We start from the raw sequence: 27,894 nt of genomic DNA, 5'->3' as shown, positions 1-27,894 counted from the left end.
TTCCTTTCTTTGTGTACACTTGATTGAATTACATGTCCCATCTACTAATACCTGTTTGACTCTACAGGTGGTTTAGTCAAAGGAATTCAACTTACGCATTCACCTTTCGGACAGGAAATAACTTCCTTATGAATCTAAAACACAACTTTGAAGTTTCTAAAAATCATCTCTTGGTCTTTCTTGTTGCATGGAATTCAAAACTGCTGTAAAAGTTCCCCAAGTTTTTGACTTGATATGTTCCCACTCTGTTTTTATGCATGGATACAAGAAAATTTGATTTGCCATGTGTGCTTAGACTTTTTATTTACATACATTGACATTGCAGTCAACCATGGCCAGTGCAGTGTGTAAGAGATACTTATTTTTCTTTTTATCATATTCCTAATAAATTTTGTGACTTGCCATGTACATGCACATATAATAACATTCAAAAATGTTTAGTTTAGCCAGGCCAAATCACTTTCCAGTGACGTTTTCCAACAATTTGGATACCAACTGAATGCACTGAATTTGGAGTATGATTAACTTTGTTTAAGGAGTGTATGGTAGATGACAAGCTTAACACAGAAGAAGAGTTGAGTTTAGTCATTCAATCCCAGGACATGCTCCTGTATTATGTTATGATAGATGAATGTACATGAGAACTATATGACAGAAGTTGCTAATATGTCAATCGGTACTCAAGGTACTTGCTACAAATGGAAAGCATTGATTCATGAGAAAGTTAACAGTTTACCGGTAGTAGTTTTTAAGTTTAAGTTGCCACAAACAATCAAAATTGAATATGTCAAATCAAGAGGACAGATATTAAATTGATCAGCTTTCTATTAATTTATTCTTGATAAATAAAATCATTTGCTTAAAAGAAATTTTGTTCAACACTGAAAATATTCAGACTGATCTTGATCAAGAGATAATCTTGGAGTTGTCCATAACTTTTTCATTTCAAAATGAAAAAAAAAACATTATCTTTTACGTCATGTACAGATGGCAAAGTGTACGTAACACTTGCAAGAAAGTGATTACTAAGTACTATGTTGAAAATCCTTACGGATGGCTATTCAAAACTTAAGTTCTTGAAAACTCGGCAAAGTTTTCTACCTGTAGGAAGCATTCCGAGTATAGTGGATTGCGTCACTTTTCTCACCGCACGGACATCCTGTATTTGCGTTTTGTTGTTCTCCATCGCAAGACTTACTATAAAAGTGCGTCGACCTTCAGTTACGGGTTGATGAAAAAGTGAAACTTTTATATAGAACTTTGTTTTCGATCGCGGACGAAGTAGACACCATTGGCGAACAAAATACAATAATAAGACCACAGAATTTGTTTTCTTTTCGAAATCTGTAAGGCTTATCTCACGCCGACATTTATTTCTTTCCCCGTCATTGTACGTAACAACTTCGTAAGTGGTATTTCGGCGACAGCGGCGAGCACATCACGAGATATGCCCGTTGTCTAGAATTATTACTCCGCGCATGCTGGGAAAAGAGCCGCAGCGTAGGGATACGTGAGTTCACTCAGTCGCCAAGCCCTACTTTCGAACTATTTTACACGTATGACGTAAAGTGGGAGCCGCCATTGTACTGTATGTGTGTAGGATAATCCAAGGCAGCCAAGTAGTTGCGGGGAAATGCCTTTGAGCCGTGGACCTCGGAGGGAGGGTCCCTCCAAATTAAGACTTACAGGTAAGATAAAAACGTTTCAACTGATGGGACAGAAATCAGTCTTGTTGGGAACGTAATTAGATAACAAATCGTACGATTCAACGGCTTTGTAATCGAAAACATGGCTGCTGAGGCTGCTTCGTACATGCAAGAGGTGGGAGGCCCGCTTATGAGTGCGATTTATTCACAAAAATGTACCAACTCTCGAAGACAACTTCCTGCGTTTTGTTCATGGAGACAGAGTTTGTTGATGATAGGCTGATCGTGGAAATCAAGGCCCTCCGATGTATCCATGAGAGGACTGTGAAAGTTGAAATTTGCCGAAATAATCTGCACCCCGGTAATGTTTATAACGTAATTGGTAATGTTAGCAGATCGAATTTGCCAATGGCAGTAATCGGTCTATCCACAGACAGTTGTATCTCTCTGCGGTGGACACTACTGTCAATATAGACGCATCAGCTAAAGTCACCATGACTATTTGGTCAAGCCACCCAATACTGAAGATTAGTTATATTCACATATTATTTGTGAGATCTTGTATAAACTGAAGTCAGCGCATTCATGGCAAAATATCACCCAGACCTTGTTGCGAAAGTCTGAAGGCTCTAGTTCTATTATCTTCAGGCAATTCACGCTTTTGACTCGAAAACACAAATGTCCGCGGAATTTTGTCAGTCTGTCAGTCAGGTGGAAATGAAGAATACATAACCTACAATGTCAATGTCATCAAATTATTTCAGTGAAACCGTTACTGTGCTTTCCTGTTACTATTTGACCAGCTGATTACAACCTAATGTAAACACCACAGGTAGACATTGATTTCATATTGAAAGGAATCACATTATTTTGCCAATTTACAAAAATGGAAATCAGAAGAAATGGAAATACACATTATTATAAAAGATGGAAATTGGGATTAGGCTCATAAATTGTGACTGACTAGATATAGGGAGGACAGAAACATCAATTCAGATTTTTTGCACAGGGCAGGCAGGTTTTTGGACGAAAGAAGAGTGATGACTCTGGGCTTTTGTTGACATTCCTGCCCCTGTTGTTGTCGTATTTGCATAATGTCATTACTTGTATGGCTTCCTAAAAAGGACTTTCCAAAAGCTGAAATAGCTTTGTTGATGTCAGTGTGCATCAAAGTTGAGTGCCCTGTCTGTCATTGCAATGCCATATGATGTTTTTGTTGACCTCACAGGTCATAAACAAAAATGTTGTCTCGTAACCTCAGCTATGCTTGGTTTTAGAATTGTAGGCTGCCACAGTTCCTTCCTTGCACATGTGCCAAGATTCAGGAAAAGGAAATTATACATTTTGCCATTTTAATTTGGACTTTCCTTCGGTGAATCGATAGCTTTTGACAGTTGCAATGGAAAGAATGCATATTTACATCTGAAACATTGCCATCAACAAAGTCATTCAAGATAGAATTAACATCGATAGCTTTAATCTCTCAGCAGACGTGTATTTATTCCAGTCAAAAAAATGAATTAATTCAGTAATACGGTGAGTTCTAAATGAATAGTTACTGACATTGTTATATTCCCAAGGCTCATGGGTATGTAAGATTGGTTCCACAAAATTTTTTTTATCAGAGCTGACATTTGACCTATTACTTCTAACCTTTAACCTTTACGGGAACATCACATAAAATGCAAACCTTTATGGGAGGATAACTGGTGGCTTTGCCGATTACATGAGATATTTGATTTCCATGACTTATCATTTTCGTGAAGTGTTGTGTTTCATAAGGATGATAATTGCAATGGTAAACGTCTGATGCATGTTAAGAATGTAACCTTGCCCGATAGATGAACGTCAAAGAACCTTGCAATGAAGCAAGATTCTCATCAGCAGACGTTGCTGATGAAATCGTTTCAAGACGGTTAAAGTCTTGATCCATAATTTTCAATATTATCAACAATGGTAGATAAGTACTTGAAGCTCGTGGCTTCTACCTAAACATGACTTCAGGTACCGGCATACTATAAGTGAGAATGCAGAGTCATTTTAGGGACATGTACATCTATTTGCATCAAACCTCTAAAAAATCTGAGGAAACCAAATGTGGTGGGTGACACCACTACAAAGCTGGTGACTTGAATGTGTCTGGAAAACTTATCAACAGGTGTATGGGCTTCATTGAATGATATGGTGCATCACATCTGATCATGGAATACTTTAACCCCTTCCTAATTTGAAGTTGCATGAACATGTTTGTCCATCAGTACTGTAAAAACAGTGTTGATACCATACCCAGGCTACATTAGTTATCATGGTTCTGTAAGATATCAGAGCAGGGAGTATTTACATTACAACGCCATCACCACCCTTGGCTTGCATGCATCTAGACTGCCATGGGTATCATGGTTTTGTCAGACATCAGAGCAGAAAAAAAAGGGATGAAAAAATGCAAGAAAAAGAGAATCTTAGAAGAGCACCTTTATTCACATTATTGTATGTAGTGGGATGAGAAATATTTTACATAGTGTTTTGCAGTAAAGGTTTCATGATTTCAGATACTTTCTACAACTTAACCCTTTCATCCCCAGTTCCCTGTGAACAGATCCAACTTTACCATAGAAAACAATGGATTTGGGACAAACCATGGTGGTGAAAGGGTTAAGGATGGTACTGTATGTATGTTAATAATCATGATATTTTTGCAAAGGTGCTACTGTGATTTTAGTGTTTATTTAAGAATTTCGTGAAATCCTTTGGTCTTGTGGATTGCATTAGTTGAAATGTTACTGAGTAAATGAACATGTGCCATTGGCTGGGCCTATTCTGGAACTAATTTATCTGTAAAGCTGAGAATATGTGTTTAAAGTGCCTGTGGCAAGTGGAACCTCATCAGATCTTTTGGGTGTGATACCTTGTCAGTGATGTGTAAAAAGTGGCCATGTTTCCCAGGTACTTTTCACACAGTGTGAGGTGATGTGCAACGTTGGTTCATTTGAACTGTCCTACTAAAGGGTCATATTATATGTGCAACTATCATTTTGTTGCATCAGTTCAGACAAAAGACAATCTGTTCATAAAAGTTGAAGAAATATGGTATTTCTATATGTGGCATGCTTTCAAATGCTAAATTTCATATTTCACGTCTTACGTCGTCTATAACAGACTACATTGTACTGTCACTTTCTGCCAGACTTAGTGCAGCTTAAAATTTAGCAAGCGACACGCCATGAATTAATTTCAGGTATGATAATAATAAGTTTTGTAGACTAGAATGGTGTCTGCAAAGAGAACATCACCACCAACAAATGGTTATAGGCACAGGTAGCAAGTAGTAGCATGAGTGACGTCTCCATCGTATTTCCAGAAAGATGGAGATGCATGGAAACTGCCTGAATGTTCTTTGGTTTAAAATGCCAATAGTATACTGTGTGCTGTTCATACTCCCATGACACGTACTGGACTTGTGTGTCGGCCAGGAATGGCTGGCTGTCTACAACTTGGCTATTGTATCTTCACCTGACAAACCTACCTGTGTGGAGATAATGGATAATCGTGATGATGGTGTCAGAGTCAACATTCATTGATGGCTCCTATTCCTACTCATGAAAGCTTTCATCTGGCTATCTGCAAACAAACGTGTTAACCACAGACGACAACACAAGTGCGTATTGCTGACATTGGTTTATATGGTGTAGCATAGATGAAGTGGAAGCAAACACATGCATTCTCAAAGGTACAGGCAGGACTAATTTAGTTTCCAGATATCAGTTATGATCTTAAATGATACTGATTGATAAGTATATTCATAAGTGACAGTGAATTGTTTCTTTTTCTCATCTCTGGACAAATTGCAACTCTTTGGTAACTCTTTGGTCCTGGAAGTGCCATCCATCCATCCATTCACAGGCATGTGATAGTAGATGTTTCAAAGACATGCATTATGTTTACAATTGACAGTTCAGTACACCATGTAGTAAACAGAACAACACATATTCTTCACCTGTCATGCAAAAGAAAATGGTATCATTACAAGACTGACATACACTAGTTAGTACCTGAGAATGATACCACCGTATATAGTGATAATATAATATTGAAGGATTAGCTGTGATAATCCAAAGACAAAAATTTTAATGGCAGTGTAAATGTATGGTTTCCATGGTATTAGACATCATTCGCAGTACTTAACATTCAACATGACAGTGATGACACTGCTAAATCACCTATTGGTATGTAGGTAGCAGTCATCCAAAGTAACGGTAAGGTATTGTGAAAGGAAGCATGTGATTGGATGGCAATTTTGCTTTGCTGAGAAAATGGCCCCTTTTGTACGCAAAAGTTTGTAATTACAGAGTGAGGTAAAGTGTACTTTCACTGACACGCAACCAGTCTGGGTATGCTGTGCACTTTTATTCCCAAGATGTGGATACTGCAGTGCAGCATCAGTGGCTCCACCCTGCATGTTGCCACGAGCCACAAAAAAATGAATTGCTTATTTATGTACAGGTTTCAGTATGGCGTCAAAATGATACTGAGATAAAATATTTATATTTTATTGGACTTTCGATTCACAAATGAAAAAAATTCCTTCAGTTTGTGTCGCAAATGATTTTTGGTGACAATTAATAAGATTTTCAGATTCTTCTCACCGTACATCTTTTAATTAAAGAATTTATATTTAACTAGACTCTATACAAATGTTTTCCAACAAGTGAGTCTTGTGTTTCTATTTCTATTTCAATGAATTCCATTTCACATACCAAATAAATCATGGATGTTGGCAGCACTAACGTTGGTTGTTATTGATGTTCAGTTCAGATCTGTATCAGCTGAAAGGGTTGAAAGCTGTTCAACAAGTAGCTGGTATTAGGGCGTTGATTTGGCGAATTTATATGCATGTAGGCAGTGTTGAAACACTTGAAGGATTACATGAAAGCATGAGAACGATGTAGTGGATCCATCGTCTTTTTACTATACTGTCTTTCTGGTGTGAATTATACATTATTTTTTCCATGAGAAATCATTGGGAAAGCAGCAACATGCTTTTCTACCTTTGTCTTTTGTGTTCAGACAGTTATCTAAAGAGAAAGAGATGCCCGACAATTGTAGGCAGTGTTTGTACACGTATTCTGTTTGTATGAATACCAGTATTATTTACAAACGATCTGATGTCTGTGGATTGGGCAAACAATACCAGCTAATCCCAATGCTGGCATTGTCCAGATGCTTTGTGATAAAGATCCGCTAGGAAGTTCAGGTCCATGTGGTTAGTCAGTATCAGTCTCCCTGTTTCCTGTTGATATAGACCTGACCGGGAAATGTTCCTTTCCTCTCGGTCAAAATACTGTCCTTTTCCCAGAATGTCATCTGGTTCCGTGTGAAAGATAACATTCCAAAAATCATCACTGTGTTATCATGGCTGTACTGCAGGTCTGGCAAGTAACTGCAGTTTGATTACTTAATATCAATGAACTCCAAGGTCAATAATTTGATAACCTTGGTTACCCTGGCAACATCAAGTTAGCTCTTCAGATTTCCCACAGCATTCAGCAATCATAAATTTAAATTTGCAACACTGGTTAATTCTCCTTAAACCATGCATTTCCTTTCATTTAGAGGAGTCTATTCTAGATTTGAACAAATCAGTCATGAATATCGCAAATTGTAACAGTATTTTGCTCCAAGATTTTGAGTATCCAACGATGTACTCACTATGAGGGGACCCATAATGCTCTAGGGTCACGACTGAAAACCTGATGTATTTTGACAACCCTTCACATAGGATATTCCATTTTTCTCCAGAGGACTTCAAATTATAACATTGTAATTTGCATTGACATTATTATTACTTTTTCTGCTCTTCAAGCACTAATCATACATCGCAGGGTAGACTGTCTTCATTCTCACTGTCTCCTAGTCTTCTGAAGGTTTTACATTTTTAGCGGAAAAAAAGCAAAAATCTTGATGTAAATTGCAGAATACCGCAGTGCACACATAAACAAGAGAAATAAGGCACAGTCCAGTCTCAACACCGGATTTGTAGGGAAAAATCTAGAATGAGGGGAAGGGGTTACAGGGTTAGCAGCTACTGTACTTGTGAGGTTACCTTGACTGTTGATCTGACCCAGATTAGATCTAGATACAATGACTGCCACTGAGACATGCCCTTGACAAGGTCAGTGAGAAAGAAGAGAGCCAGTAGCCAGTGTAAGCAAATCCTAACAATCTGATGACGGGGTTCTCACCAACAATGCAGTGTTTTGTCCAGCAGTAGGTTATGATGAAAATAATAAAATCTGATGTTAATTGAGTAAATTCGTTCAAAAGGAATGATCAATACACCATGTGTATCAAAAAGAAAACATGAAAGCTAATCTCAGCAAGGTGAATGGTGATAGTGACACCATCATGCAGAAAACAAGTCCTTCCTTTGAGGAGGTGAATTGCGAGAGTGTTGTGATGACATTATCACGTCCTTGACATAGCAATCAAAGAACTGCCGTAGCATAGTTCAACCGTCTCAACAATTAGGATCTGACACAAGATTTTCTCTTTAGTTCTTGAATACTCCAAAATCAGTGGGGCAGCTTTCATCAGTGTTTTGAAACCTAACCAGTCTGACCCAATTCAAATATTGTTTCAAGGAGGGCTCACTGTCTTGCACAGGTAGATTATTGTGACAAATTTCTGACATGTTTGATGAGGGACATATTTCTCGAAATGGTACACCCATTGTTCTGTATACACTATATAATCAAGTTAATACATTAAATGTTTATCTTTTGAAAGCTGTTAGCTTTCTATCACGTCGAGATGACGTCTCCTTGAATCTGTAGACAGCAGGGAGTGGAAAGAAGTGACGTGCATGCTGAAGACAAGATTTACATAGAGCTAACTTATATAGATGCAAATTTTAAACGTTTTTGTCGTACTGCATGTTATAGTTATCTTACCTGACCTGTCTAGCAGGGTGACCTTGTACCTGGAATGCAAGGAAACCAGCCAGGCTTGAGGAATAAAGATGTCTGGCTGTGTGAAAAGTGCTTAAAGGGAAGTCAGGAAGTAGCGGCACATTACAAAAGGTGGTTTGTGATATCAGCACAGTCCCATTTGTGCGTAGCTGACGGATCACCATAAAAATGCCCTTTAATCAGAAATTACAAATGGCACAGAATACATCATTAGCAATGAAACCCATTTTCATTCACCCACAAGGTTATCAAATAACAAATAATGTTTTATCTCATGTCTTTTTCTGTTTCAGTACTATGTGCAAGGAACTTAGCCAAGAAAGACTTTTTCAGTGAGTATGCTTGTCTTTATTTCACATATTGATTTTTTAAGTAATTAAAATGGGGAGAAGGTGGAAAACGTCATTTTTTTATGGACGTTCAGCGACAAGCAATGCAATGTTAAAAGAGAAGGGGGGTTGGTTAAAATTTCGTCCTCCGAATTCTGTCAAGGATGACTGAGGGGCAAGTTAGTTATGAAGACCTGGGCCATAAGGAGTAGACGAAATTGACCTTCCTTCGCCTTGAATCTAGAATGACTTAAATAGAATGAATAAAAGCATTGTTTCTCGCATAGTCTAGAACATCTCCGTTCAGTCGTGGTACTAAAGCTATGGACAGGTTCTAGACTCCTTCTCGCAGCAATAGAAATCTGAAAATGTTGTCTAGCATGATAGATTACGACTGTTAGGATGGCTGAAATGATTACATGAAGAGGATTATTTTTCCCCGTTGATGTATTTTCGGTAATTAGCCACTGTGAATGACTGCATCCAGTACACAAACCTTAGTTTCAAATATCAACCTCTGTCTACCCATCGTCTGATCTCAATATCTTGTAATTATCAGCATTGTTTCCAATGTAGTTGAGATCACTATACTAAACTGAATGCAACTGGAATGATAGCGACAAGATATAGGCAAAGGTCAGCAAACTATTGTAATTTTCTTTCCAGAAGACTGTCCTTGGATAGGTTATTGTCTGCAAGCTAGTGTCAGTTTAGGCCAGGCCGTATATGTTCAGCATGTTACCCATTTCAATGAAAAATTTTATTGATCTCATCAGCCTGCAGCGTATGTTAAAAACATAAATGGCACTGGACTTTTCATGGTCAAAAAACACACGACAAGAGCATTTTATATTGGTTCTACAGTTTATCATGTGCAGATCTGTCCATCTGGGTAGGCGGAACAATTTATGCCACACCTCATACTAAGTAAACCTTTTGATGAAGAGATATGAGAAATGAATGCTTGTGGATGTCTGAAATTCTATTGTGGAATATAAATTGTAGAGACTATCGTTATGTGCATTGTGCAATTTGTCACCGCCTATCCGTTTGGTTCTCCATAATGTATTGTTTGAATTTGCTTATCTTAAATATTGCCAATTGTTTCACAGATGTTTTCCTGAACACTACATTTATTATTTTCCGTATATTATATTTTCTAAAAAATTTATAATTGCCATGATATTTTCATAAAAATAGTCGTAGCCTTTATAGTAATATAGGAATTTTAATTCTGTATGCGTGAAATGTTGTCAGAGATAATTAAGCTCATTGAAGGGCTTACATATGGTAATGAAAATTGATATAATCAGCATGTAAGAAGATTATTGTTCTGAGAAAAATTAATAAATTAATAATATGACGTCAGATAGAATTAAACCTTCTAGTTATCTATCAGAAGTAGAAATTCCGTTATGATGGTACGGAATACTTCATCTTTCTTTTGTCGATATTTAACGTCAGTTTAAAATCCACACAATTTAATTGCTGGTTTTGTATAAGCAATATAGACATCTGTGCTTTTCCATGGGCCGATTAGCATATGCTCTGGTAAGCAGTGCCTATTTCATCAAAGGACCTGGTTCCTGCAGCGTTCACTCATTTTCAAAGAAAAACAATGAGTGATATCGTATCAAAAGGTGCCAGACTGAAATCGATCATCCGTCTCTGTCAAAAGCCATGCCAGGAATACATATTGCTTCATTTTCATAGATATCTGTTGAGATTGGTATGCGCCGCGTAGTATCCATGGAGATTAACAGATTCAAAGAGAAATTTTCAGGGCATGACTGTTGGAGAGCCCATATCTCATGTTAGTTCCTAGAAATCCTTCCATGACATGTATATTTCATCAGTTTCAATTTTATGATGAATAAACAGCAGGAAATATCTTTTGTACCGTTTGGAAAAAATATCAAAATTCACAACCACAAGGAGGAGACTTTACTTCATCTCTATCCCTTCACACAGTCAACTACTGGGTACATCTGTGCCTTTACTGTATTCAACACTCCTCTACTCAAAAGCTAAAAATGACTCTTTAATCTGCGCAGTAACCTTTTCCAGTCCAAATATTAAATTGACCTCTCTGTGTTCATGCCCACTTAATGCGTTTTTCTTTCTAATTATAAGCCCTGATAATTTTATGTTTGAACTCAATTACTTGAAATACTTAATCATAATAAAAATTCAATCCAGGTTACGTGTTGAAGTTAAACATAGCTACTGGTACCATGACATTAAACTGGCCCAAACCACAAGTCTCAACAGCTTGTTTTCAGAACACCATGTATGACTCTGGGAAGGCAATATGGAAGTGACTTTTCAGCCAGAATAATTGCAATCTATTTATTATATTATTTTCCACAAATGGTTGGGACAGATCTCAGAGTAATATTGGATGCCTCTTTGTGCTCCCTCACTAATCCTACATGGAAAGCATATTATGAGATCCAGTTGTAGATGGCAACAGTGACAAATGTGTCTGTAACAAATGAATTATTGCTACACATCATGAGTTAACCTGATTGGTAAAAGTGAAAAGATACAATGCATTTTGTACCCTTTCATGACTATACTTTGTGAATGTCCAATGTGGCCCAAGAGAATTAGGTTTGGTCATCATTACCATGTCTTTGACCTTTGAGTTCATTTCCTTCAAACTAGACTCAAGAGTCATAGACTGTGACACATGCTGTGTGCACGCAGCTATTTTCTGCAATATGATGATCAAATATGGCTGTCCACCAGCCAGTATTCCATATAGAGTGATGTAATCCTTTTTGGACAAAAAACATTGCACCAAGGCCTTAGATATTTATGTGGCTGCATAAGCGTCACTTTGTGATGTGATCCAATATGGCTGCAAGTCAGCTAGTTCATATCTTTGTAATTCAACAATCTTACAGATTCGATAGACCAGCTTAACTTTCATCTGACTTTAACATGCATACAAAGATTAATTTAGAAATTTTGTATCTACAGTTTTCGAAGCCATTGTTATTTTATCAGTTGCATATGAATATTTCTGTTATTTGCATATGTGTGCATGGTATGCCTGTAAACAAAGAAATCAGCATGTTCAAAAGTCAGAACTTACAACATGCAACATACATACCTTTGCACAAGGTTAACTTTTCTATATAGCGACAGGGATATCAAAGTATGAAAACAAAAGATCAGGCATCTGAAACTGCATAAAGTGATACCTGATTCTCTTCCATGAGATCCAAGAATTACTAAAAAATTGCAAGAAAGTTACATAGTTTTACCAGTACAAGAGTGTAAATGAGTTCACAAAAAAGGTTTCTATGTATACATGCATCCTGCAGAGTTACTGTCCACAATATATGCGATAGTCACACAACTGTGGGTTAATGCTGTCTTGACATTGTAACCATTTGGAGCTTGAAAACATGGCTTTGAATATTGCATTGTCTATTATTTCAGGACTTCCTGATCCATTTGCCAAGATAGTAGTGGATGGCTCTGGGCAGTGTCACTCAACAGATACATGCAAAGGGACCCTAGATCCTAAATGGAATCAACATTATGACTTGTAAGTACCACAGCATACTTCCCTGATTTGATTTCAGATTGGAGATTACCACCGGAGATAGTCATTCTCCCATTTACCCATACGGAATAATGCATGTCTTCAGTTGGGAGATTACTGTGTTTACCTCAAATGTAATATGACAAAATGTTGCTGCGGAGAATTATGGGGTTTGAAAATGAACTACAAAAAGCCCCGATCACCCTTAGGTTTTTTTAAAACCACGCTTTGCCATCTTGCAGCATTAGTCAAAGTCATTAAAATTTGAAAGTGATATGAGGTGGCTTGCAGTAATTTTGTTCATGGAGTATCAAAATTTTTTCCCTGTCATGCAGTTGGAAAGATTTCGACGGGGAAGTCTTTTCACTTTCTGAAGGCGTAGAGCTTTTAGTGAAATTAACAAATGCTGCCACATTTATTTTTTTTCACTTTGATGTTATGCAGCAGTGAGCACTGAAATTAAAACCCAATAAATAATTAATTTTCACAGTATTTCATTTATTTATTGAAGTCAAAGGAAACAAGAAGCGATAAAAAACATCTTCCGCTGCTGATCTTGAAAAAATATTGGAAGTTCAGGATAGTGAGAACGTGTGTACAAGATGCGTTTTGCTAATATATGAAGGAGCTTTGTATGATCCAAGCAATATGATGAACTTCAGGTCTAAGGGAATTACTCTTCAGCCAGACTAAATTTCTGTGAAGATTCTAGATTCTCAATCTTTCAGTGATTCACAGTTAGTTTATTTAATAAACTTGAAAATGCTTACAACTTCATTGACTAACTCTTCACTACTTTTGTTTTGTGTGCTGATGACATTTTCATGCAGTCTATGTTGTAAAGCATGGTGAGATATTCTGCACTAAGCATAACAACACAGACTGTACACATTAGACATGCAGTGTTCTTGTTGACAAAAATGAATCAGAAATTCAATGTCTCACAACAGCAGTTTGTGTTACACATACACAGGTCATGATGTCCAGCAGAATACATTGTATTTTAAATTTCTTCAGGAAGCAGACCAAAAATGCAACAAAATTTGTCTGTCACCGTGAAAAATCACTGTTACTGAGGCCTTAAAGATACTGCAGAATACAAAAATGATACCGCAGAAAACAGTTATTATTTTTGAATTACCTTGCCATCGCTGCAAGATTTTAGGCCAATATTACCGCAGTATGATTCAGTGAATTGGTCACAATTCATAATCAGATAGTTATGTAGCAACTTGTTCTCTTTACATATTCCCAGGGGTGCGTCAATGAATTACATGCCCTGTGGCTCAGGCAACACAAATAAAGACATATTAGGGTAGTGTTGTCAAACCTTGAAAATGTAGACCCAGTTTGAAATCAAGATTGCTCATGCAACAGTCATTCGAGTTCTGTGTGCACTGATTTGCATAACACCATAGCTGCAAATGTTATCTTAGTCCTTTGAAGGCCTGTTTTGATATCTGCAAATGTTTCTGCATGAGTGCAGTTTAACCAAGCATTGAGTGTTCACAAACCAAGTTTCCATGACAACGCAACTTTGACAAGCATCTTAAATCCCAGTCTCCATGACAACGGTATGTAACAAGTGTTAGTGCGGCCAATTATTCCGCTAGCTTCGGATACGTTCTCACAAATGAGTGGCAGTCATATTAACGGTAGAAAAGTTCTGTAATTGAAATAACAAGAGCATTGATTACTGCTAGTATGGTATAATAAAATAGGATATTGATCCAAGGAATATTCCAAAGGCAAATAATATGTAAATAATTCAAAAACCAGTTTCTGATACATGGGCAGCTACTTTTTGGCATGCTAGAAAACTAGAATGTCAGCGTGGACCTGTTGAGACTGCAGACTATGAAAAGACTAATAGTAAATGACAGGAAATTCTGGGTGAATGTCTTAAACAGAGAGTCTGGGAATTCTTGTATTGGAACAAAGTGACTTTTTCTAAGGAAGTGAATTCTTCAAGTAGATCTATGTGTTTGACGGAGCCTGAATCCTCCATAAAAGGGTAACTAAAAGTGTACAGACATACATTGCAGGTCAAAGGTCGGCAACCAGATTTAAACCTTGGAGGCTGTGATTGGATGTGTTGCAAAGTTAACATCAACACAAAGGCAGAGTTCTGTGAGATGTAAAGCCTTTTGAACCGTTTGAAATAATGTTTCAAACAAAACCATTTGAAGTCTATTAGGGAATTGTCAAAACTGAACCAATATTTTGAGTTGGAAGATAAACAACACTATGTGAGATTAATACAGTTAACCATAAGACATGTACTGTATTCTAGCTAAAATAATTAAGTAAACTGCACATCATACTATTTTGTCGTCATTTGTTTATTTCTAATTTGTTTGTTTACACTAACCCCATCCCTCTGTTGGGTTAAACAAAGTAAACAAACAATTTGCTTTCCCCTCTATCCAACAAACAATTCCACTTTGAGTCAAATCAGGACTTGCATATGCCTTCAACCTACACCATCAGGCATCTTGAAAATTTGGCAGACCTTTACGCTGAATGTTTGTGGATTGCAAAAGTCTGGGCCGATTATAAGAGACATTATCAGATAAATGATGTCTAGCTCCATTTCATGTAATCCATTTAGACAGACAGCCATTTTAAGTATATACCCCCTGGGACATCAAGATGTCTGTGCACTCAGTCAAATTGCTTGTCTGTGAGTTTGCTGAACAGCAGATGAAAAGATGTGTAGGTTATTGCTGTTGTGCTGGTTTTCCATTTCTTTCTGACCTTAATGCAAACATTTAAGATAGTATGTGCCTCGAAAGTAAAAGACTTAAACTTTCGCTCAAATTTTCCTCAAGGAATCTTTTAAACATTCACTTTCAAAATCAAGAATAAAAATAGGGGGTCACTGTCCAAACTTTTGAACTGGAGAAACAAATTACCCAAGATTTACCGATATTTGAAATTGAAAATGGCCTCCATCCCTATGTTAACTCTATGGAGAAAAATAAAATTTTCTATTTTCAAATAACTAAGATGGTGAAAGTTTGTCTTACTGTTTGTGGTAGATCAGAAAATTGAAAAAGGTTGAGAGTCCAAATATGTGTCTCCGAGTTTGAGAGCAGTCGATGGTCGAAAGTGAAAAAAAAACAGTGAATGTATTTCACCAGAGAGTTTCATTTGTGAAAGTGCCAAAAGGTTAGTCCCAGTGTCTTAGAGTCTAGTTAGTATTTTAAAAATGTGAGCAAATGTATTTTATGTGTGTTTGGATAATTGCCAATCTCTCTTTTGTCTCAATCGTGCTCCAGGACTCCAAAACAATGTGCATTCTCTGCAGCTGGTGTACGATTGACATGTTTGGTTTTCTTTCTTTTCATTGCAGATTTGTCGGTAAAAATGACTCGATCACGATTAGTGTGTGGAACCATAAAAAGATCCACAAGAAGCAAGGAGCAGGTTTCCTTGGTTGTGTGAAAATCATGTCGTATGCCATCCAGAGATTAAAAGACACAGGATGTAAGTATGGAAAAACATGATACTTGAACTGTACAGATGTACCTGGAAACACACACATGAGTGCACATATAGTGGTGAAGATTTCCTGCCAAGAATCTAATCTCTAGTATTTTCTGCATCAATACAAACGTATATTTTGCTTCACAGGAACCAAATAGAACTCTTGAACATATTCTTAGGTTTTTATATGTGAAAGTATCTCCAAATTATTTTCTGGAATTCCTTCACGTAACATGGGCAGATTTTCTGTTGTTTCAGGGTTATACTCAACATCAACTTTAATTTACATAATGCATATACATACACGTTATTTTCAGGCTTGTGTTTGTGTATGTATGTAGAGAGAGGATCTATGAAATCTCAAATTTTGTCCGAACAGAGTAAATATCTGTGTCTATTGTTCATGTCATGAAATGATTGTGCTGTGCATATCAGAATAACAAAAGACCAGTAAGGGCTTGTTGGAGCATGGGAATACACATTTGTTACATGGATTTAGATACCCTGCGTGAATATTTTTAGGAAGGTCACTACAGATGATTTTAAATCCATACAGAAACTTTGTGGGAAACTGGCCACTTCAGCACTGCCATTCTTCATAAATCATAGAAAAGACCGTTGGTAGAGATGACCCCTTAATGCGGGGTCAGGGAGAGCCCTCTCATAATCTCTGTTGCATGAACTGTGACAAGCCGAGTGCAATGTCCTAAATGTGCACTGACAAGGGGATGTAGCTAAGCACGGCTTGACAGTTCCATAATAGTTTATAAAGGTACAGTGCTTGATGTTCTGGTGCAATTGTCATCCATCTTTAACTATTACCCAGTGTAGAATTAACCTGATAGTTTCAGACATGGATTTAGGGTTTCGTAGAGTATGAAACACACAGCTACGATCTAGAGTCTAGAAAAGCCACCTACAGTGCATAACATTGGATGTAGGAGTTAAAAATACAGATATTCCATTCTTATTAACTTCTTTCGTAAAATATTAAAGGTATAGCACTACATGTTATTACAAATTATTTTTAAAATTTTATCTCAAACATTTTTATAAATAAATACTTGCAACAATGATGGAAAATTGACTTATAAGCATAAATCAAGATTTTTCAATTAAAATATTAAAGGGTAAAAATGCTTTTTTAAATAATGACTGTTCCTTTTAATATGAAAATACTTTTCCCAAACATATCACACTGTATATGTAGAGCTGTTTAACCTTTTGAGTGCTGTAATTTTTCCCACCAAAATTTGAGTGCAACATTTTACCAATTTGTATGAATTTTCTGTAAATTTTGATAACAGACATCACATTTCACAAATTTTGGCAAGAATCTGAAACAATTTGACTGGGGTACATTTTATAAAGGCAACAAAAATTGACTTTGGCACTCAGAGGGTTAAAAACATATTTCTGAAAATATATCTCAAATATAAATGTCAGGTTTCTTAAAACACGACAGACTTTAGGCAATAGGGGAAGATTAGCCTAGAAATTTCTATCTGGTATTTTCTTGGCTTCAATGCCTGCGAAACAAAAAAACTGCAAAGTCATTGCAGATTGTCAGAAACTTGAAAAAGGCAAAAACTTGGTAGGGACCAGTAAGTGTTTGGCAAGGCATGATTGGTTAATACTAGAAATATACATTATTTATTCGGGCCATTCTCACATGAAAAATGTTACAAAGTTAACAGTCAGAAACTGGAGACTTCAGTCAAAAAAAAAAACACTGGTCATCAACTTTAAAATTATTAGTTCCCTGTAGAGGTGTGGTATTCATATAATTTTAATGGAACTATTTTCCACAGTGGCATAACAATGTGATTGTTGTTCCTACTCGCTTAACTGAGAATGTTCAGTGTAAACAGACAAGTTCTGCCGGCGAGTCAATGTCGGAATGAGTCAATGTCGCGAGTCAATGTCGGAATGAGTCAATGTCGGAATGTGTCATGCCAAGTAACAGAGAATAATCTTTTTGTGTCAAGTAACTCTGTTTATAAACCGTAATGACAACATATGCACGTTAGCAGTGACATGGCAATTTCGTTTGATATATGAATTAAGACGTTTAATATTTCACTAGTAGCATTCCATCACCCATGTCACTTGAAAGCTGGAACAAAATCAACACAGTACTACATGTATATATAGTAACAAGCACATGCACTGCCCACCTACACGCATCAGTGCCAACAAGATGCATATGTTGGTGAGAAAGTGGATGTCTGCAACAGCTGGACTCACATGTCCAGCGTCTTGTACCAGCAGTATGAAATTTGAAGTGTACAAAAAAGAATATGTCAGACGGGTGTTGTGACCTCTGTTCAACCTGGACCAGGCCAACAAACCAGTCAAGTATGCCAAGCAACAGGAAAGACCCCGCAAGGAAAATTATGTACTATAGGAGGGAAATTTCATCTCCATAGTTAAAGACCATTTGCTTCTGTATGTGTTTACCGGTATTCTGCAACCAGATTTGAAAACCATTTGGCTCTCATTTGGAGTTTACCAAATGGATATATCTAGAAAATAAAATAAAAGTGAAAACATTTTGATATTGCCCTGTACTTGTTGTGATATGTTGTTCACAACTTGGTATTTTGAATCACCAGTGACTGTTCAAGTCTTTCTCCAGACAAATTTGAAGAATTCAAGTTCAATTTTGAAGTCTTGTCTGATTTGGAATTAAACAGAAAAATCCTACTTTCTTCATTATCTTGCTGTAAGGAGTTTTAATACCAAAGTTTGCAGGCCAAACACCAAATGTGTTCTTTGGACAACTTCTCATGTCGTAAGAAGTATGGACTCTGTCATTTTCTGTTTTCCCAACTTGTTTATGCACGGTGGACCAAAAGGAGTATTATTATTTCAATATGCAAATCTGGAGATAACAACTCATTATAAATGGAGAATATTCATACACCTCTGATTGTACATTATATAACTGTTCAATCAACAAAAGAAATTATTTCTTTTGGCATATTAGATTATGTATGTTAATGAAAAGAGTATGGTTGTCTCAAAGTTAACTTTGTATATATGATTGTATGCAAACTATTGCATATGAAACATTCCAGGCTTAGTTTGTCTGGCAAAAGTGGTTATTTCCTTGTTCAGATTAAATACAAAAATCAGAGATTATAGGGGAGCATGTGATACATACAAGTAAAGGACACATAGTGTGGGGTCAAATAAATTATGTTGGATTGTGTCATGGCAGAGGTAGTTTTCTTTAATTTAATGTGTCATTTCTGACCTACTTCAAGGTGTACTGGGCAGTTTTGATAAAGTATGAAGTTTCACACCGTCATACTGTCAGCATATTATTTGCCTGGTGTATAGGTCCAATATCTTGGTTTGAAAAATGATAACTTGGTTGGAAATAAAACCTTTGTGGTTAATGACCGAAAGAAACTTTTTTTGATAGTGTGTTATCTAAATCTACAGACTAATAGAAAGGAGTCTTTTGTGAGATCTTGGCAAACACATGACAAAGTATATGAGTTGGGTGGTCACAGGATGGCAATTTGCATAACAAAGGAAACCTAACTGTTGAGTCATTCCTTACAGGGACAATATAATATTGTATACGAACAGTGTTGCTATATCTGACATACTGTCATGGTATTTATCCTTAAGGAAACAGGTCGACTTTTAAAAGGGCAACAAGTGGGTTTTTTCCACCCTTTTATTTTGTCTATTCAGACATACAAAAGATAAATTCCTACACATTAACAAAAACATGACAGTTTTAACATAAAACTGCCCTTGAATAGAGCGCATGTGTCATCACAGATTTAGATAGCTTTTTGGAAGGTCATGCACTGTTAAAGTTTCAAAAGCATTGTTGGAAAAATGCTACACAGGTCTGTTTTTGGTGAAGTAAGAATAGGCGGTCAAATTGTAAATATGGAATAAATGGAGGTTTTATCACAATCCGGCTAATCTACATTGCACAGTTTTAATTTAGTGCTGAAACTTCTTTGAACATTAAAGTTTTTCTTTTCAAGGTTTCTTTGAAGAGATTTTGCTGATTCATGTTTCACCAAGGTACTCCATATGAAGGATATGAACTTCTAGACTTCTCAATAGCAGCATGGCTAGATTCAGCAGATGTAGCCAAGGAGGCATGTTTATTCACGGTGCTGAAATACCCTTGCATAACATTGGAGTAGAGAGCATAGCATAGACCTTGTGTTGGCAGCCCACAGACACCATCAGTAACTAACCCTGGAATTCTCTAATTAACCATCTGAGATTTTCCAGATATGTGCCGACTAATACAGCCTTTCACTGAGGCAAGGTAGCTATCATAAGTGTCCTTCACTCACATTGAATTCCTAAGCCACAGTAGAAGTACTGTCTATAAGCTAATGGTTTACTTGTACTGCCCATTCAAGATGGATGTATGTACAGTATAATTGAAAGGCAATAGGGATTCATTTGGGTGTTGTAGATACTCAAATTAGGTCCCCATCACCGTGATTTTGACCCCGACACAATGTGTCATTGAAAAGCATGGAATTTACAGCAATCACATTTAGAACCCTAATTGCTTCCTGCGCAGTAATTGGCCTTTAGAAAGTGTGCCGATCATTTGCATATATATATGAGGTCAAAAAAACCACATCACCAATTGTTTTGAATGGAAACCCTGTACAGCATTGCCACATGCTGTTTTGTGTTGTCTTTCCCGATGGCTGCTCACACAACAACAATGGGAGTACAAAAGCTGAAATTTTAAATAAACAATTTTACAGCCAGGCCCAAACTGGTAGTTTAGAGATAACAATTATGTACATATGAATGCAGGGATTGTACCGAGGTCTCCATGCATAACATGTTTTTCAGAACAGAAAACGAAATAACAAGAAACACATGTACACATATTGAAAATTTGACCTTGCTAACCAGTGTTGACATTTCTGCATATTTCATAACACCAAGAACATGTGGGGAATATTTAGTGTAGAGATATTGACACTGAAGAAACTCAAAGTTCTCGATGAACAAAAACATTGGTTTATTACGTTTAAACTCACGGTACAGAGCAGCACGCCGCATCCATGTGCGTTGCCGTTGTAGGTTTCAAAAAGCATGATGGGAAATCTGGTAGTAATGAGAATTTAACCCCAGATCACGACAAAATAACACGAATAAATTAAACTATGAAGCAAACTGTTGCCGGAAACTTGGTAACAAATATGTCCATGTTCACACAGTCCGCGCAAATAAATCATTGTACACGCACATTGATGAGTGTCCTGAAAATGTGCATTTCGGTCAAAGTTCAGCCATCGCCTGTACATAGATTCTCAAAGCTGTGTCCAAGCTCTAGAAAAGTCTCTGTTGAGCGAAGTTTTTATGTCATGCGCAGTAAGTGTTCAGAGCATCGACTGTAGTATATAATATTTTGCCAAATTTCTGGAATCATGATAAACGTGGTAAACAACAATAAACAGAATTAAGTTTTGGTCTAAACAACAACAAATAACAATAATAAAGTCGGTAGGTTTTCCACACCCTCCCCCTATTAAAGTTACTTTTTACTTTAATATAGAGGTTTCCTAATCGTCCTCATTCTCGTTAGCAATGACACCAACAAGGCGATCTACCGCAGCAGTCTTTGCCCGCCGAGCAGGGCGTCTCAACTCTTGGTTGGTTTGATCTCTTTCCTCTTCATCAGCTGAAGTGCGTGTCTGGTTGATTATAGGGTCAGCTTCTGGTTCAGCTATAGTGCCAATCCCTGTTGCGTCGTTAGTTCTGCTGACTTCCAGATCACACACCAACTGGAGTGGCCTCTCAACAACATAGCCACTGCCTGTCCGGATCTTGTATCCTCTTATCACTCCATCCTTACCCACTATGTTGTCTACAATCCGTCCTATCTTCCAATTTGCTCGATTCTTGGTCGTGTCTTTGAGTAGAACAATTGAGTTCTTTCTTGGTAACTCCTGATCCTTGGCCTCAACCCTCTTACTGTAGCGTTCCTGCAAGGCGTGAAGGTACTCATTCAACCAACGTTTGCGAACGTTTTCTCTGCAGGATCGTAAGTACTTCAGCCGCTTACTCATCACATCTCTCGAGTCATCCATGTCATCGATGCTCTCCTCCAGAAACCGCGCTGGTTGTCCACGCAACAGCAGGTTTGGGGTGATCACTACTTGCTCGAAGTCTTCTTCCATATAGCACAATGGTCTGTTGTTCATGAACGTCTCCACGTCGAGTAGAACTTCCTCAAGCTCTTCAAATTTCAGTAGTGCTCTTCCTATAGCTTTCGACAGACTTCTCTTCATGATGCCGATGAGTCGTTCAAAGAATCCACCCCACCATGGAGAACGTGACATGTTGAACTTCCACTCTATGTTATGTGTTGTCAAATAGTTGAACAAATCTTCATCCTTTTGCAATGTTGACAACCACCGTTTGGTTGCGATGAAGGTCTTGGCGTTGTCACTCACCATGACACTTGGTGATCCTCTCCGTGCAACAAACTCCTTCAACTGTCGCTTGAATTCATTCACAGACAGGTCTCTGCAAAGCTTAAGATGCACAGCTCTGGTGCTGGCACACGTGAAGAGGGCAATGTAAGCCTTTCTGGTCTCATACTTTTCTGATTTGTACATTAGTGGCCCTGCAAAGTCCACACCTGTCACATCGAATGGCTCAGTGAATTCCGTTCTGTAGGTGGGCAGGGCTGATGTAGCTGGAGCATCTAACACCTTTGCACGATACTTCGCACAGTAGCTGCATTCGTGTCGTATAGATTTGACTATGGATCGTAGCTTTGGGATCCAGTATTTCTCTCTGACCTTACTCATTGTTGTTGCAACTCCCCCGTGTAATGTCTGAAGATGGCAGTGCTCAATGATACGTCTTGCCAGGGCAGATCTTCTTGGGATGAAGATAGGGTTGTAACCTGGAACTCTGCCATGACACCTCAGTATTCCATCTTCATCTGCTGCTAATGTGACATCTGAAGTCATGTCGTTTGTTTGCTGTGTTATGTGGATCCATATCTTCTCTGATGCTGTGATCTCTGATTTAGTGAGTGGTCCCACTCGTCTCATCCCCTTACAGCCATCTATGAAACGCTTCATATATGACGTTATGCGTAGAAGCTTCCAGAATTTGAACTTGCTCAGAAGCTCTTGTGACCATGCTATCGTCTCATTCTGAGTTGCATCTTCCAGTAGAAGCATCACTTCTCTTTTCTTCGTTGACTTTTCCTCTGACTTGGCTCCCTCTGACTCGGAAATCTCTGGTTGAACTGGTCTGTCACCTTCACTTGAGAGCCAGCTTGGCCCTTGAAACCACAACGTCCAGAGTCGACTTGGTGCTGACCCTCTAGTTCCCAGGTCGCTTGGATTTTCTACTGTTGGCACATATCTCCACTTGGACTCTGTCAGCTCGTCAATCTTCTTGACCCGATTGCGCACAAATGTTGACCATTCTCCACGGTTAGACAGCCAGTATAAAACAGTGGTGCTGTCTACCCAACTGTGACAAGCTGTGATGGGGAAATTGGACAAGGCTTTGCTGACGTTATTCTGTAGTTTGGCTAGGGTATGTGCAGCTATCAACTCCAACCTTGGTATGCTCATATGTTTAGGAGCTATTCTTGCTTTAGCTGTGAGTAGATTCTGGCTGACCGGTGTTGAGTTCTCATACGCAACGATGTATATTGCAGCACAAACAGCAGTCTTGCTTGCGTCAGCAAATCCATGCATCTCATAATGTGTTGGGTTGTCAGTGAACACACAACGTGGTACAGTTATGGTTGGTGTACGCTGCAAGCTGTTTACCCACATCTGCCATTTACGTCGAATTTCATCTGGAATTTCCTCATCCCAATGTAGCTGAAGAAGGCACACTTCACTGAAGATCACTTTTGCAGTGATAGTAACTGGAGAACTCCATCCAAGTATGTCAAAGATGCTGTTGATATCAGCTAACATCTTCCTTTTAGTGATTGGTTCACTGCTCTTCTGACATGATTCAAAACTGATCGTCAATGTGTCCTCCTCCTTGTTCCATGGAATACCTAAAATCTTTGTCTCGTTGTCAGATGTATTGTCAAGAAACCTTGTTTCGTAAGTATCTTCTTCCTGCTTGTCGTTCTCTGCGCTGAGGTGATCGATGTTGCTATGCCATTTGTGAAGATTGAAACCACCCTCTGACAGTATTTTGGTGGACTCCGCCTTGAAAGTCGCAACATCATCTTCTTTGTTTCCAACACCTTGAATATCGTCAACATATGTATCTTCCAGCAAGCTGTGTACTGTTGCTGGATATTCCTGTTCATAGTCCTCAATGTGCTTCTGCAGTGTTACACCGAGAATATATGGACTTGACGTCGCTCCAAAGATCACTCGTGTGAATCTGCACTCCGTAACCTCACGATCTTGTAGATTGTTATACCACAAAACTCGCAGTGCATCCCTGTCTTGTTCGTGCACTCTGATTTGCAGGAAAGCTTTCTGAATATCTCCTGTGATACAGAACTTTCACATGCGATTTCTTGCAATGATGTCAAACAAAAGTGGTTGTAGTGGTGGCCCCGTCTCTAGGCAGTCGTTGAGTGAAGGGCTTCTCACGTTGGCTCTCGCTGAGCAGTCATACACTATTCTCATCTTTGTTGTTTCTGCCTTATCTCGAATGACGGCTTGATGTGGGACATAATGTACTGTCTCCCCCGTTTGATTGGCTGGTACGGGCTCAATAACTCCCATGTTGATTTGTTCTCTCATGATTTCATCATACTCTTCTAATCTCCCGATTCTCTCTAGTCTCTTTGCTGTGCTGTATAGCCGAGCTGTGCACAAGCTCTTATTTGTAGGAAGTGGAACATGATCTTCCTTCCAGGGTAGTTTTGTTTCATAGTATCCACTCTCTGCCCTAGTCAACTGTTTCTTGAACTCTTTGTGAATTGCTGCACTTTCCTTTATATCTATGTCTTTGATTCCAAGAACATCCAGGGAGCACAGCTTCTCAAATTCTTCTTGGCTGGATCTCAGAAAGAACTGTTTTTCTGTCTGACTCTCTCTCCCTGACTGCCGTCCAGAAATTGTCCAACCCAGCATCGTGAACTCGGCTCCTGGATCCTTATCTGGGTGAGTTCCAAGGACTAGAGGTTCTGTCGTGCGAATCCTCTGGTAGTCTGCGACACATAAGATAATGTAAACTGGCATTGAAACATTCGTTGTCTCTTCCTCGCTGAAATGTAATCGGCTGAGTCGTCTGTGTTGTTTTCTTCAATGCTGGAATGCCTGGGTTAGGCAGGTGGTTAATATATCTTTCTCAGCATTCACACACTCCAAATTGAATGAGAAACCATCAACTGCTAGGGACTGTAATGTGATACTGTACACCTCAACAATCTTCCTTACAGTGCCATACATCTGTTCAATACAACGCTGTTCTGTCTTCGCTGGCTTCACACGCAATTTTGTAATCAAGTCTGAACATATGTATGAACTACCCGCACCTGTGTCAAACATGACTCGAACTTTCTCCTTTCCACTTTGGCGATAACAGTGGCATGTAATGCTGAGGCATGATCCATCACTGAGCTCAATCCCTTTTCCACTTTGGTATTGTCCGACACATCAAGCGTTGATTTCCCTTTGTCACAAATTGATGTATGATGCTTTCCTTTACAGTTTTTGCATCCCCGGGATCTACAGTTGACTGCAAGATGACCAAATCCTGTACAGTTGAAACACATCCTGTTTCTTCTCAGTATTGCTCTCTTGGTGGCCACATCCAGTACTTTCATACAGCCATTACTCGAATGATCTTCTGAACTGCAATACACACATTTAATCTTGCGACCTTGTTTAGACTCTTCATTACTGCCAAGTAGTAACTTTTCTTCTTTTTTCCTCCATGATGTGTGTCTTGTTGTATCATCTCTTCTCCCTGTGGTACTCTTATCATCACCAGCTCTCAGGGGATTTCTCTCGACATACTTTCGTAGATTTTCAACAAGCTGTTCCAAACCCCACTCTTCCCAATCATCGTCCTTCTGTACGAGGACTTCTCGAACTGGGCCAAGCTTGTCCATAAGAGTGTAGACTGAGCTTTGTGCAGTAGTCAGTTTCCCCATTGTAGTGAGAGTGCGAACTATCCTGGCAAGCCTGTTATAAAAGTCATGAATGTCACGCAACTTGTGAATGTTGGTCACTACTGGTAGTTCCTCAAGTTCCTTTATCAAGGCTTTGTGCACCTTAATGTCCTTCCCATATGTCTCGACAAGTATTCTTTTGGCTTCCTGGTATCCCTCTGAGGTATGTGGTAGCCCCAGGATATCCTCCTTTGGTTTGTCTTTCACTAGCTCTAGTAAGTAATTAAACTTACTGATTTCAGCGAGATTAGAACCATCCACCTCTACGGTAAACTGATTCCAAAAGCGCAACCAATCCTTGTAGTCACCTGAGAATGGCGTGATAGTATATTTCTGAAGCTTCACTGCTTGTGTTGAGGGCGCTGTTGAAGATGCATGCTCCCCCCTGTGGTCAACTCGTTCAGCACGGCTGGCATCAATCTGTCTCTCGAAATCTAATTTCTGTCTATACCACTCTTCCTCTCGTTTTTGTTGGCGTGTTGCTGCCATCTCAATTTCCATTTGTTGTTGTGCTCTGTATTTTGATTGTTGCTCATTTACCACGCGCTGGATATGTAGCTCTTTTTCAAGCTTGAGTTGTACGTCTCTTTCCATAGCTTCGTCTAGCTGTTTTCTGATACGTTGACGCGCCTCCCTAAATAACTGGATGGACACTTTCTGTGTTGATGTCCACTCCTTCACATGTTCTAAGTCCGACTCTGCTTCCAACATATATTCGGCTGTCTCGTCTTTTAATTTGTCTAGTCGCTTGATCAACTCTCCTATTTGTTCATATGCAGTGGTATGTCTACCGTGTCCTCACTGTTGGATAGCTCTGCAATTTCATCAAGTTTGATTTCGGCAATTGCCAGCTGTCGTTTGAATCTCTCCTCGGTGAATGCCATGTTTTGTGCACGTTTGTAAGCACTGCGATCAATCGGTCATTCGACTGAAAAACCTCGTAGCAACTGCGTTTGTTCTGTTTTCCCACGGTAACTTCGTCTAATTTGATTGATGATGCAATGCTGTGTACAACACTATAGGGGCCTAAGTCCTATATGAGATGTACTCACGCTCTTTCTCCCGTCGTGGTCGCCACCGTTCAGTGTGGGGAATATTTAGTGTAGAGATATTGGCCGCCGATCATTCCCAGTGACACTGAAGAAACTCACAGTTCTCGATGAACAAAAAACATTGGTTTATTACGTTTAAACTCACGGTACAGAGCAGCACGCCGCATCCATGTGCGTTGCCGTTGTAGGTTTTAAAAAGCATGATGGGAAATCTGGTAGTAATGAGAATTTAACCCCAGAATCACGACAAAATAACACGAATAAATTAAACTATGAAGCAAACTGTTGCCGGAAACTTGGTAACAATATGTCCATGTTCACACAGTCCGCGCAAATAAATCATTGTACACGCACATTGATGAGTGTCCTGAAAATGTGCATTTCGGTCAAAAATCAGCCATCGCCTGTACATAGATTCTCAAAGCTGTGTCCAAGCTCTAGAAAATCTCTGTTGAGCGAAGTTTTATGTCATGCGCAGTAAGTGTTCAGAGCATCGACTGTAGTATATAATATTTTGCCAAATTTCTGGAATCATGATAAACGTGGTAAACAACAATAAACAAAATTAAGTTTTGGTCTAAACAACAACAAATAACAATAATAAAGTCGGTAGGTTTTTCCACAAACATGAGGGATAACAATTTGAAGTGGATTCTTCATCATGTGGCATGATTGTCTTATGAAATGGCGAATAAGTGTATATAAACTCTTGGAAGAGAAGTATTCCG

General features: G+C 38.5%; 2 protein-coding genes across 2 annotated transcripts in view; one reads left to right on the top strand and one right to left on the bottom strand.

Moving 5' to 3' along the window:
- LOC139151902 (probable endonuclease 4) overlaps positions 1-27,894 on the bottom strand; it is a 577,101-nt gene that overhangs the window by 22,943 nt on the left and 526,264 nt on the right. The gene's annotated exons all lie outside the window — the stretch shown is intronic.
- The window catches only part of LOC139151901 (E3 ubiquitin-protein ligase SMURF2-like), a 53,613-nt gene continuing 26,021 nt past the window's right edge, over positions 303-27,894 (top strand). The window contains exons 1-4 of the mRNA XM_070724939.1: positions 303-1,688; positions 8,905-8,943; positions 12,391-12,499; positions 15,852-15,985. Of these exons, the coding sequence (XP_070581040.1) occupies positions 1,634-1,688; positions 8,905-8,943; positions 12,391-12,499; positions 15,852-15,985 (337 nt within the window). The 5' untranslated portion in view covers positions 303-1,633. The remainder of the gene's footprint in view (positions 1,689-8,904; positions 8,944-12,390; positions 12,500-15,851; positions 15,986-27,894) is intronic.

The sequence above is a fragment of the Ptychodera flava genome, chromosome 15, assembly GCF_041260155.1.
Source record: "Ptychodera flava strain L36383 chromosome 15, AS_Pfla_20210202, whole genome shotgun sequence".
In the NCBI taxonomy this organism is placed as follows: domain Eukaryota; kingdom Metazoa; phylum Hemichordata; class Enteropneusta; family Ptychoderidae; genus Ptychodera; species Ptychodera flava.
The sequence above is the reverse complement of the archived record's forward strand: the minus strand, read 5'-3'. Positions and strand labels throughout refer to the sequence as shown.